The sequence below is a fragment of the Mobula hypostoma genome, chromosome 7 (genome assembly GCF_963921235.1).
Source record: "Mobula hypostoma chromosome 7, sMobHyp1.1, whole genome shotgun sequence".
Taxonomy (NCBI): domain Eukaryota; kingdom Metazoa; phylum Chordata; class Chondrichthyes; order Myliobatiformes; family Myliobatidae; genus Mobula; species Mobula hypostoma.
The window spans coordinates 180,376,136-180,390,456 of NC_086103.1; the positions used below are offsets into that span (position 1 = coordinate 180,376,136).

At 44.9% G+C, this 14,321-nt stretch overlaps 1 protein-coding gene across 6 annotated transcripts in view; it reads left to right on the forward strand.

Moving 5' to 3' along the window:
• Positions 1–13,707, forward strand: part of LOC134349101 (transforming growth factor beta activator LRRC32-like) — a 42,900-nt gene extending 29,193 nt beyond the window's left edge. For all 6 annotated transcript variants that reach the window (XM_063052973.1, XM_063052970.1, XM_063052974.1 and 3 more), the window contains exon 3: positions 11,711–13,707. In XM_063052973.1, coding sequence (XP_062909043.1) covers positions 11,711–13,615 — 1,905 coding nt within the window. In that variant the 3' untranslated portion in view covers positions 13,616–13,707. The remainder of the gene's footprint in view (positions 1–11,710) is intronic.
• Positions 13,708–14,321: the final 614 nt, after the last annotated feature.

Genomic DNA, 14,321 nt, shown 5'->3' on the forward strand with positions numbered 1-14,321 from the left:
GATTCATGGGCACTATTCTCCTTTGGTAGTCCCTTTGGGTTGTGGAATGACTGTCTTCACTGCACAAAACAAAGAAGGCAGAAAATAGAACAAGGAACACAGAACACAGAAGAGTACAACACAGTACAAGCCTATAGCTCATAATGTTGTGCTGACCTTTTAACCTACTCCAAGATCAACCTTCTCTCCTACATGGTCCTCGATTTTTCTTTCATCCATGTGCCTATCTGATAGTTGTTTAAACGTCCCTACTCTTCCTGCCTCTGGCAGTGCAGTCCATGCTCATACCACTCTCTGTGTGAAAAAAACCTACTTCTGATACCCGCTCCCCCACATACTTTCGTCCAATCACATTAAAATTATGCCCTCTCATCTTAGCCATTGGCGCTCTGGGAGAAGGACACTAGCTGTCCACTCTACCTATATTTTTTATTGCCTTGTACACCTCTGTCAAGTCACCTCTCATCTACCTTATTTTCTTATAAGAAGGTGGCCAGAATGCTGCACAATGCTCCAAGTGTGGTCAAACCAGTTTTTCACTACACCTGTGTATGCATGTACTTGTGCATATGACAATAACCTCTGACTTTGAGTGTGTGATCAATTTGGCCATCAGTGAACAGAGTAACAAGTTTTCATTCAAAGGGCCTAGTGCTCCCTTCATTGACCCTCTCACACAAAGCTGCGGATGTATAGTTTAACCTATAGAGATGAGCATAGACGTTTCATAACTCTAGACATGCTCCAGTGTTGGAGGTGCTGGGTTCAGAAGACCCTGTCGACACTGAGGTACAAAATACCAGCCACAACAATGAACGAGAATTCATTTATTGAGATAAAGCGTTCAATAGGCCCTTCCAGTCCATTTTTCTGTGCAGTCCAGTAACCCCCAATTTAACGCTAGCCTAATCACGGGACAATTTACAGTGACCAACTAACCTACTAACCGGTCCCTCATTGGACTGTGGGAGGAAACCGCGGCACCTGGAGGAAACCCGCGTACTCACAGGGAGCACGTACTGACTCCATACAGATGACATCAGAAATGAATTCTGATCTCGGACAACCTGAGCTGTAATCATGGCGCACTGACTACTACGCTAACCGTGGTGAGAATGTAGGAGCCCTCTCAAACCTTAGGTCCTGTTTTTGTAAGAAAGATTAGTTTTAGCAGTATGTGTTCTTTCTGGTAAAAAAAAATCCCTCCCTCTCCCCTCTTCTTCTATTCCTCACTCTGGCATCTTACTTGTTCTCACCTGCCTATCAGCACCAACCCCGTCCTCCTTCCCTTTCTTCTATGGTCCACTCTCTTCTCCTATCAAGTTCCTTCCTCTCCAGTCCTTTACCCTAACCACCCACTGGCTTCACCTATCACTTCTAGCTATGCACCTTCCTTTTCCCCCATATTTTTATTCAGGTGTCTTTCCCTTTCCTTTCCAGCCCAGATGAAGGGCCTCGGCCTGAAACGTCGAATGTTTATTCATTCCCATAGATGCTGCCTGACTTCCTCCAGCATTGTGTGTGTGCGTTGCTTTGGATTTCGAGCATCTGCAGACTTCCTAATGTTTATGTGACATGCAGAGGTGGAAGATGATATATTGTCCCTCAAGCCCGCATTGGGCCTTTCTGTTACAGAGTGCAGTCCACAGATAACAAGATCAGCCTTTCTAGATCTCTACTGTCCTGAGAATATCCTGTAAATCCAGAAAGTGCTGGAGTAACTTAAATCACAATTACAAAGGTCGCTCGAGCTGCCTTTCATATATACACAAACTACAATATAAAAGCAAGGATATAATAGTCAGACTTTATAAAGCACTGGTGAGGCCTCACTTGAAGTATTGTGTGCGTTTGGACACCTTATCTAAGAAAGGATGTGCTGACATTGGAGAGGGTTCAAAGGAGGTTCACAAAAATCACTTTGGGATTGAAAGGCTTATCATTTGAGGAGTGTTTGATGGCTCTGGCCCTGTGCTCACTGGAATTCAGAAGAATGAGGGAGGATCTCATTGAAACCTATCAAATGTTGAAAGGCTCAATAGAGTGGATGGGAAGAGGATGTTTCCTACGGTGGGGGAGTCTAAGACCAGAGGACACAGCCTCAGAATAGAGGGATATCCATTTAGAACAGAGATGAGGAGGAATTTCTTTAGCCAGAGGGTGGTGAATCTGTGGAACTGGTTGCCACAGGTGGCTGTGGAGGCCAAGTCATTGGGTATATTTAAGCTAGAAGTTGGTAGATTCTTGATTAGTCAGAGCATGAAGGGATATGGAGAGAAGGGAGGAGAAGGGGGCTGAGAGGGAAATGGATCAGACATGATGAAATTGCGGAGCAGACTGGATGGGTTAAATGGCCTAATTCTGCTCCTGTATCTTATTAGAATCATCAAATCACCAAGTTATAGAGAGATACAGCACAGAAGCAGCCCTGTCAGCCCACTGAGATGATGCTGACCACCAACCACAAATTTAACCTGATCTCATATTTTATCCTCCCCATCTTCCCACAACCACTCCCAGATTCTTCCACCCACCTGCATATTTCAGAAAACTGAAAGTGGCCATTTAACCTACCAACTCAAACATCTCTGGGATGTGGGAGGAAACAGGGGCACCCAGCGGAGACCCATTGGAGTCACAGGGAGAATGCACAAACTCTGCACAGACTGTCTCCGTCTCCATGAGGCAGCAGATCCATCAGCTGCACCCTTGTCCTGCCCATAAACTTCAAAGCTCAAAATCAATTAGTTATCACAGTACGTATACAGTATGTCACATTATACTACCCTGAGATTCATTTTCTTGTGGGCATTTACTTGAAACTAAAGAAACACAATAGAGTTTATGAAAAAACATACATAACCTCTTCCCTCCGGGAGAAGGCTCAGGAGATTGAAGACTTGTACGGCCAGATTTGGGAACAGCTTCTTTCCAACTGTGATAAGACTACTGAACGGATCCTGACCCGGATCTGGTCCCTACCCTCCAAATATCCGGACCTGCCTCTTGGTTTTTTTGCACTACCTTACTTTCCCTTTTCTATTTTCTATTTATGATTTATAATTTAAAATTTTACTATATTTACTATTGATTTGTACTCCAGGGAGCGGGAAGCACAGAATCAAATATCGCTGTGATGATTGTACAGTCTAGTATACTTATACTTTATAAAGTATAAAGTATAAGTATCAATTGTTTGGCAACAACAAAGTAAAGTAACATAGGCACATAGAGTTTAGACAAATAGTGGGCTATGTGGTAGGGAAATTCTAGGGTTTCTAGAGTAGGTTGCATGGTCATCACAACATTGTGGGCTGAAGGGCCTGTAATGTGCTGTAGATTTCTATGTTCCATGTATAACAAAGACAAATGTGCAAAAAAAGGACAAATCATGTCAATAATAAATTCAAAATTGTGAATAAATAATACTGAGAAAATGAGTTGTAGAGTTCTTGAAAGTGGGTCAGTAAATTGTGGGGTCAGTTTAGCGTTGAGGTGAGTGAAGTTCGAAGTTCAGAGTAATTTATTATCGAAGTACATACGTGTCACTATATACAACCCTGAGATTCATTTTCTTACAGACATCCACAGTACAACAAAGAAATACAATAGAATCAATGAAACACTACACACAAAGACCAAAAAGCAACCAATGTGCAAAAGAAGACAAACTCTGCAAATACAATCAATAAATTAGTAGATGCATAGATGCATGCATACATAATTCTTCAAACATGAGTTGCAGGCTGCTTGAAAATGAGTCCATAGGTGGTGGAATCAGTTTGGTGTTGAGGTCAGTGAAGCTATCCATGCTGGTTCAAGAGCTGGCGGTTGAAGGGTAATAACTGTTTCTGAACCTGCTGGTGTGCAACCTCAGGCTCCTGTAGCTCCTGCCCAATGGCAGCCGTGAGAGGAGAGCATGGCCTGGATGGTGGGGGACTTGGTGATGCTTTCTCGTGATACCACTCATTGTTCATGTGCTCAGTGGCGGGGAGGGCTGCGTTGTGTTCTCAACTCTTTTGTAGCCCTTTCCATTCTTGGGCATTGGTGTTTCCTTCCCAGTCCATGATGCAACCAGTCAAGATACTTTCCACTATGCATCTATAGAAGGTTGCCAAAGTTTTAGATGACATGCCATGTCTGCACAGACTTGCAAAAAAGTGGAGGTGGTGCTGTGCCTATTTTGTAAAGGTACTTATATGCTGGTCCCAGGATAGATCCTCTGATATGGTAATTCCAAGGGAATTTTAAGTTACTGACCTTCTCCACCTCCGATCCCCTAATTGGGACTGGCTCATGCACCAAGACCTTTTATCGCAGTGTGGAAGTGGAAGAGTTGTGTCTCTGGAGCACAGTTCTGAAGCCCAGATCTAAAAGACTAGCAGGATGAATGAAATTACCTCCTACTGCTCCGAATAATGCAAGCCAGATTCACGATTCTTGATTGTGATGCTGCCAATCTTCCAGAACCTGTCATAAGAAAGCTGTTAGAAGCTTTTATTATAGACATTACAGCAGGGAAAATTGTTCTTGTTGCTTTGTTGAACCTCATGACTCACACCACGAGGCTCAGTGTCTCAGCACCAGGTTCAGGGACAGTTACTACCCCTCAACCATCAGGCTCTTGAACCAAAGAAGGTAACTTCACTCAACTTCACTCGCCCCATCACAGAAATGTTCCCACAACCTATGGACTCACTGTCAAGAACTCTTCATCTCATATTCTTAATATTTATTGTGTACTTATTTATTATTATTGTTTCTTATTTTGCATTTGCAAAGTTTGTTGTCTTCTATGCTCTGGTTGAACACTCTAATTGGGCAGTCTTTCACTGATTGTGTTATAGTTACTATTCTATAGATTTGTTAAGTATGCCAACAAGAAAATAAATTTCAGGGTTGTATATAGTGACATATACTGTATGTACTTTGATATTAAAATTTACTTTGAACTTTGAACTTTGTTGCTTGTTGTGTTGGCACCAGAATGTGTGACAACACTTGCGGGCTTCCCCCATCACATTCCTATATTTTGTCCTTTGTAAATGTGACGTTTCACTGTAAATTTCGATGTACATGTGACTAATAAATCTGAATGCCTGGCTTTTCCCCAATTACTAGTGATTCCTCAACATATCAAAAAAATCTATCCAATTGTGTCTTAAATATATTTAATGAGGTAATTTTACTGCTTCAGATAATGCATTTCACTGCACATTTAGATGTACATGTGATAAATAAATCTGAATCTGAATCAAATTAGTCAAATGTCAGGCAAACTCAGCATGGTTCCGAGAATGTGACTTCTCTTACTAGCTGCATCAGTCACCTCAGATCCCACGGAACCAGGTGGAATTAAATCATCCCCTATCCCAAAGGGCCGATGAAAGCGGAAGAGAAAGATGACCCTGATTAAGACCATAAGACGTGGGAGCAGAATTAGACTATTCACCCCCTTCAGTCTGCTCCACCATTCCATCATGACCAATTTATCTTCCCTCTCAACTCTTATCTTCTCGCCTTCTTCCTGTAACCTTTGACGCCTTGATTAATCAGGAACCTATCAACCTTCACTTTAAATATACCCAATGATCTGGCCACCACAGCTGTCTGTGGCATTGAATTCCACAGATTCACCACCCTCTGGCTAAAGAAATTCATCCTCATCTCTGTTCAAAAGGGAAGATTCTCTATCCTGAGGCTGAGCACTCTGGTTCTAGACTCCCCTAGTATACGAAACATCCTCTCCACGTCCACTCTATCAAGGCCTTTCAATATTTGATAGGTTTCAATGATCCCTCCGCCCCACCCCTCATTCTTCTAAACTCCAGCAAGTACAGGCTCAGAGCCATCCAATGCTCCTCATAAACTAACCCTTTCATTCCCAGGATCATTCTTGTGAACCTCCTCCAGACCCTCTCCAGTGCCAGTACATCTTTCCTGAGATGAAGGGCCCAAAACTGCTCACAATTCCCCAATTGTGGTCTGGCTGATGCCCTATAAAGCCTCAGCATTACATCCTTGCTTTTATAATCTAGTCCTCTCGAAATAAATGCTAACATTGCATTTGTCTTCCTTACCCCCAACTCAACCTACAAGTTAAACTTTAGGGAAACCTGCGTAAGGACTCTCAAGTCCTTTTGCACCTCTGAGTTCTGAATTTTCTCCCCAGTTGGGAAATAGTCTCTCCCTTTATTTTTCTACCAGACTTCATGACTATGCACTGTATTCCATCTGCCATTTCTTTGGCCATTCTCCTCCTGCAGACGCCCAGCTTCTTCAACACTGCATGAACCTCCACCTATCTCTGTATCGTCTGCAGACCTTGCCACAAAGCCATCAAGTAAAGCTTAACCTGTAATTACAACTGTATAAGGAAGCAGAGTGCGGGCACGGCATTGAGTAACAATGGGAAAATGCCAGGATAACAATACAGAGTTGCTTCTCTGTGGTGACACCACAAATAATTACTGGAGGATGTTATTGCTTTAGTGGCTAGGTTGCCCTGTGCTCCTAAGACATGCATCACTCTGCCAAGAATGGTTTGCATTGCTCAGAGTGATAGAGTGCTACAGCATAGAAATAGGTTCTTCGGCCCATCTAGTCCGTGCCAAAATGTTATTCTGCCTAGTCCCATCTACCCACACCTGGACCATAGTTCTCCATTCCCCTCCAATCCATTTACCTACCCAAACGTCGCTTACATATTACAATTGAACATAAATCCAACACTCCCGCTGGCAGCTCGTTCCACACTCAAAACATCTGATAAGTGATGAAGTTCCCCTTAAATATTTCACCTTTCACCCTTGACCTCTAGTTCTAGTCTCACCCAACCTCAGTGGAAAAAGCCTGCTTGCATTTATCCTCTAATCTTCCCTCATTCTCCTACGCTACAGGAAATTAAGTCCTAACATACTCAACCTTTCCCTAAACCTCAAGTCCTCAAGCCCTAAAGACCATATGAGTAGAATTAGGTCATTTGACCCATCAAGTTTGCTCCACCATTTAATCATGGCTGATACTTTATTCCCCTCCTCAGCCACACTCCCCAACCTTTGATGCTGTGTCCAATCAAGAACCTATTCAGCTCTGCCTTAAATGCACCCAATGACCTGGCCTCCACAGTGGCCTGTGGTATAAATTCAACAAATTCACCACCCTCTGGCTAAAGAAATTTCTCCATATCTCTGTTTTAAATGGATGCCCCTCTATCCTGAGGCTGTGCCTCTTGTCCTAGACTCCCCCACCATGGGAAATATCCTTTCCACCTTTACCCTGTTTAGGCCTTTCAACGTTCGAAAGGTTTCAATGAAATCCCCCCTCATCCTTCTAACTTCCAGTGAGTACAGACCCAGAGCCATCTAACATTCCTCATATGATAACCCTTTCATTCCTGGAATCATCCTTGTGAACCTCCTCTGAATGCTCTCCAATGCTAGCACATCTTTTCTTAGATGAGGAGCCCAAATCTATTCACAATACTCAAGGTGAGGCTTCACCAGTGTCTATAAAGCCTCAGCATCACATCCCTGCTATTGTATTCTAGACTTATTGTATTTGCCTTCCTCACCACCGACTCAACCTGCAGGTTAATCTTGAGGGTGTTCTGCACAAGGACTCCTGAGTCCCTTTGCATCTCAGACTTTAGGATTTTCACCCTGTTTAGAAAATGATCAGCACATTTATTTCTACTATAAAAGTGTATGACCATGCATTTCCAGCCTTGTACTTCGTTTGCCACTTTCTTGCCCGTTTTCCTAATCTGTCTAAGTCCTTTTGCAGCCTACCTGTTTCCTCAATACTGCCTGCCCCTCCATCAATCTTCATGTCCTCTGCAAAATTGGCAACAAAGCCATCTATTCCATCATCTAAGTTATTGATATACAGCATAAAAAGAAGCGGTCCCCACACCGACCCCTGCAGAACACCACTAGTCGCTGGCAGCCAGCTGGAAAAGGATCCTTTTATTCCCACTCGCTGCTTCCTAGCAAGCAGCCAATTCTCCAACTATGTTAGTAATACATAGTCTCTATTTCCTGAGGAGACTGAGGTCCTTTAACATCTTTCAGACGATGCTGAGGATGTTCTACGAGTCTGTGGTGGCCAGTGCTATTATGTTTGCTGTTGTGTGCTGGGGCAGCAGGCTGAGGGTAGCAGACACCAACAGAATCAACAAACTCATTTGTAAGGCCAGTGATGTTGTGGGGATGGAACTGGACTCTCTGATGGTGGTGTCTGAAAAGAGGATGCTGTCCAAGTTGCATGCCATCTTGGACAATGTGTCCCATCCACTACATAATGTACTGGTTGGGCACAGGAGTACATTCAGCCAGAGACTCATTCCACCGAGATGCAACACAGAGCATCATAGGAAGTCATTCCTGCCTGTGGCCATCAAACTTTACAACTCCTCCCTTGGAGGGTCAGACACCCTGAGCCAATAGGCTGGTCCTGGACTTATTTCCTGGCATAATTTACATATTATTATTTAATTATTTCTGGTTTTATATTTATACTCTATTCTTGGTTGGTGCAACTGTAACGAAACCCAATTTCCCTCGGGATCGATAAAGTATGACTATGACTATGACTAATACCATGGGTTCTTATTATTGTGGGAAATGGGAACAGGGGTGCTCTGCGCTAACTGCCTATTCACACTTCCATTTCTCCTGGCTTTTCACCCAGCCACTCACCTCCTGCAACTTCAGGGTGACTACTTCCCTGTAACTCGAATCGATGATCTCCTCACTCTCCCATACAAGCCAGAGGTCATCCAGCTGCTGCTCCAAATCCCAGCCACATCCTTGTAAATTTTGTCTGTAGTCTTCCAATCTTATTGGTATCTTTCCTGTAGGTAAGTGAGCAGAACTGCACACAATACTCCAAATTTAACCTCACCAATGTCTCATTCATATACTCTATAACCTCAGTGGAACTTGGCTTGCATTAACACTATCTATACCCCTTAAAATTTTGTATTCCTATAAGACCATAAGATATAGGAGCAGAAGTAGGCCATTTGGCCCATTGAGTCTGTTCTGCCATTCAACCATGGGCTGATCCAATTCTTCCAGTCATCCTCGCTTCCCTACCTTCTCCCCCAAACCCTTTGATGCCCTGGCTAATCAACAGCCTATCTATCTCTGCCTTAAATGCACCCAATGACTTGGCCTCCACAGCCGCTCATGGCAACAAATTCCACAGATTTACTACCCTCTGACTAAAGTAGTTTCTCCGCATCTCTGTTCTAAATGGACGTCCTTCAATCCTGAGGTCCTGCCCTCTTGTCCTAGACTCCTCTACCATGGGAAATAACTTTGTCATATCTAATCTGTTCAGGCCTTTTAACATTTGGAATGTTTCTATGAGATCCCCCCACATTCTCTTGAACTCTAGACGTTCCTCATACAGGTAACCCTTTAATTCCTGGAATCATTCTCGTGAATCTTCTCTGAACCTTCTCTAATGTCAGTATATCCTTTCTAAAATAAAGAGCCCAAAACTGCACACAATATTCCAAGTCTGGTCTCACAATTGCCTTATAGAGCCTCAACATCATATCCCTGGTCCTATATTCTATACCTCTAGAAATGAATGCCAGCACAGCTGATCCCTTAGTGGGCTCAACAACAAGCTATTCTGAAAAGCCATACCTTAGACATTCTACAAATTCTCTCTCTTGAGGTCCAGTACTGGCCTAGTTTTCCCAATCCACTTTTATGTTATCAATGATTATCATGACATTGCCCTTCTGACTTGCCTTTTCTATCTCCTGCTGTAATTTGTAATCCACATCTCAGCTGCTGTTTGGAGGCCTGTATACAACTGTTAGGGTCCTTTTACCCTTGCCATTTTCCCCTTCCTCAGCCCTATCACTCCGGTTCCCAGCCCCCTGCCAAATTAGTTTAAACCCTCCTTAACAGCTCTATTAAACCTGCCTGCTAGGATATTGGACCCCTTTGGGTTCAGGTGTAACCCGTCCTTTTCGTACAGGTCATACCTCCCCTAGAAGATGCCCCAGTGATCCAGGAACCCGAAGCCCTGCCCCCTACACCAGTCTCTCAGCCACACATTAATATGCCTGATCATGCTATTCTGCGTCTGTTAGCACGTGGCACAGGCAGCAATCCTGAGATTACTACTCTGGAGGACCTGCTTTTCAGCTTCCTACCCAACTCCCTGAATTCTCTCTTCAGGACTCCCTCCCTTTTCCTACCTATGTCATGGGCACCAACGTGTACCAAGACTTCTGGCTGTTCACCCTCTCCTTTCAGAATACTCTGCACCTGATCCGAGATATCCCGTACCCTGGCACCTGGGAGGCAACACACCATGTGGGTATCTCTATCAGGCTGACAGAACTTCTTGTCTGTTCCACTCACTATGGAATCCCCTATGACTACTGCATTCCTCATCTTCTTTTCTCCCTTTTGCACCACAGAACCAGGCTTAGTGCCAGAGGCCCGATCGCCATGGTTGTCCTCTGTCAGGTCACCCTCCTCAACAGCATCCAAAGCTCTTCCCATCCCTCCCCTGACAGTCACCCACTTATCTAATTGCTGCAGCCTTGGGGTGACTAGCTCCTTGTAGCTCCTGTCTATCTCCTGCTCACTTCCCCTAATAAGCTGTAGGTCATCAAGCCGCAGCTCCAGATCCCTAACACGGTCTCTCAGAAGCTGCATCTCGGTGCACCTGGCGCAGATGTGGCCATCTGGGAGACTGGAAGATTCCCAGGATTCCCACATCTGACACCCAGAACAAAGTACTAACCCTTACAGACATGCTCTGTATTCTGCTAAACAAAAATGCAAAGAAAAGAAAACAAATTCCACTTACCCACTCACCTCGCTGAAGCCCAAATGAGCCAAAGCCCTACCACTCTGCCTCAGTCGATGACCGCTCCGCTAAGCAGTGTCTCCCTTTTATGCTCGAACCTTCCCTGCTATCTAACTCACAATCGGTGCTCCGGTTATAGCCGCTGATAGGCCATGTACAATGGACAAACGCTCTCAAAGCTCCCTTTTTAAATAACCGCTGCTGACCTGCGAGAAATCCCTCTTGGTAAAGCTTCGTTGACACTGCCGATGGGCCACGTACAATTTCCTCTATCAAATCTCCCCTCATTCTCCTTCACTGTGATTAAGCAGCATCTGTGGCAATTGAAGAATTGTCAACATCCCGAGTCTGAGCAAGGATGGACTTGCAACTTGATCCATCGCCAGTTCCTTTCCTCCCACAAGTGGCTCTCTGCCCATTGTATTCCTCCAAGAGTTCAGCAGAGAAGGTAGCTAAAGGTGAGCATCAAGAACCATCACAGTTTGAGAATTGTGCTGGAGGCAGCCCGCAGGCGTCACCACGCTTTCAGCACCAACATAGAATGCCCACAACTTATTCACCCTAGCCAAGACCATACGTCTTTGGAACGTGGGGGAAAACTGGAACACCCGGAAGAAACCCAGCTTGTTGCCGGTGATGGGGAGAACGTACGAACTCCTTACAGACAGTGGTGGGAATTGAACCCCGATCACTATCACTGGCGCTGTAAAACCTTTACACTAAATGCTATGTTATCGTGCTGCCCTCACAGTAGAGGACTAAAGGGAAGAAAGATGGGTGGGGGAGCATGCCAGGGTGTTTTTAATTTTGTTTAGCAATGTAATCTAATAAAATACAATTTGTACTCAATTTTCCTTTTTAATTTTAGATAGAGTCGGAAGCACGATGTCAGAATAAATCCCTTAACGTAATCCCTCTGGACCTGCCTCAAGATATATGGAAGTTGGATTTATCTGTTAACCGCATCCAAATGCTAACCTTGCACAATTTGACTCAGTACCCCTCCATCCAGCACCTGGACTTGGAGTCCAACCAACTGGAGTTTATTGAGCCTGGATCTTTTGCCTCTCTACTACGCCTCGAGGTGCTTAACCTTGCAAACAACCTCTTGGACCTGAGCAAAGATGGACTTGGGAGACTGCCGCGTGTTAAAAGGCTGGACTTGTCTGGAAACAGTTTGTATACTGGTGTTGTCGAGGGTTTCCTAAAGGAGGCACCTTTGCTTGAGCAGGTTTCCTTGGCCAGGAACAGCATCACCAAACTCTCAGACCATACGTTCCAAGGGAACCCGTCACTGACACATATAAACTTACACCACAACATCATCATCAAGATAGAATCAGGGGCGTTTCAGTCACTTTCTAATCTGTCCGTCCTCGATCTCGCCATGAACTCCATCCCCTGCATCACCGAGTTCGACCTTAGACACCTTCAGTTCTTGAACTTGAGTAGAAACAGCATCGAGCTTTTCATTGTGAAGGAATCTGAGGAAGTGTATCATCTTCAGTGGCTGGACCTCAGCGACAACAACCTGCCCTATTTTCCCACCTTCCCCAAGAGAAACCGCCTCAGGCACCTCGATCTGTCACGCAATTGCATCCAGGGGTTTTCGCTAGACGCCATTAGTCTCAGGATGGACCGTCTAGAAGGGAGGCTGGACCACAATCCCAAGGCTAACCAAAGCTGGACCACCCCAACGGCTCACCTGTCCGATCTGGTGTACCTGGACCTGAGCTACAATGAGATAACCTCCATCCCGTGGGATTTCTTCCGGAGTATGAAGTCCCTGAGGTTCCTCAACCTGAGCAAGAACTGCCTCCAGAGCTTTGTGGTAGACGATATGAATGTATTGAATTCTCTGGTGAACTTGGACCTCAGCTCCAATGCCCTGCAGAACCTCTCGCTGTCCAGCAGTGGCTTCCACCACCTGAAATACCTCTACCTTCAGGACAACTACCTTCAAAGTCTGCCTTCCGATATCTTTAGCAGCCTCTCCAGCATCCAGATCCTTAGCCTTCAAAACAACAATATCAGTGTCTGTCGGGGGATTCCCAGGCGTAAGAGCCCCACCAATGACTGCATGTTCTTCTCTGAAATCACAACGCTTAGGTATTTATATCTACACAACAACAACATTAAATATTTGCCACCTCACGCATTCCATCAGACTCCTCTTTCGGAGTTAGATCTGTCTCTGAATCCTGGAATCTATATCCACCCTGAGGGATTCGCTGGTTTAGAATTTCCCCTGACGTACTTGTCCTTGGGAGGCAATGATCTCTCTTCACTCAGCATGAACCTGTCTCACTTTAACAACCTCAGAACGCTGGACGTGTCCAACAACCGCCTGAGTGAGTTTCTGGTCACCACCAGGAACCTTTCTTTGGAGCACGTGGACTTGCGCAACAACACGCTGGACAGCTTGCAGGAGACGTCCATGGAGGTGCTGAATGGGACGTTAAGGACCTTGCAGCTCTCGGGGAACCCGTTCAACTGCTGCCAGGCGACGTGGGTCAGGTGGCTGGCCCAGGTCGACGTGCTGGACAAGTGGTCAGTCTTGTGTTATTACCCCACCGTCAACGGGCACTCGCAGGCGAATCTGTTCACCGCTCAGCCCGGTCTCTGCCAGGAGCTGCCACTGGACTGGACGAACTGGGGCATCCTAATGCTCATCTTAGTGACTGTGCTCTTGGGATTTGCCACACTTCTTGGCTGTTGCCTGGCACACAGGCAACGAGTCAACAAAATGTTTGTACACCATGTAAAAGCTTAGCCAACTGACTTAATTCTTTGTTGATATGTAAATGAAATGGAATGAGGTGAATAAATCTATATATAGTTCTGTATAATCTCCTTTTCCCCCTTCCAGCCCAACTCCAGGCGATTTTTTTGGTGAAAACCCCCTATTCCCTAGAGTATAGGAAGATGACAGAAGATTTGACTGAGGCATACAAAATTATGAGGGGTATCGATAATGTAAATGCAAGCAGCTTTTTCCGCTAAGGTTGGGTGAAACTGAAACAAGAGGTCATGGGTTAAGGATGAAAGGTGAAATGTGTAAGGGGAACAGGAGGGGGATCTTCTTCACTCAGTAAGAGTGTGGAACGAGCTCCCAGTGGAAGTGGTGGGAGCGGGTTCAATTTCAACATTTAAGAAAAATATGTATAGGTACATGGATGGGAAGCATATGGAGGGCTATGGTCCAGTGGCAAGTCAATGGGACCAGGTAGAATGAGTGTTTGGCATGGACTAGATGGGCCAAATGGCCTGTTTCTGTGCTGTAGTGTCCGATGATTCGATGACTCTATTTCCCACTGACCTACCCTGGAGGAATTTATTTAACCAGAGGGTGGTGAATCTACGGAATTCATTGCCACAGACAGCAATGGAGGCCAAGTCATTGGGTGTATTTAAAACAGAGGTTGATAGATTCTTGATTAGTAAGTGAGTAAAAGGTTATGGGGAGAAGCCAGAAGAAT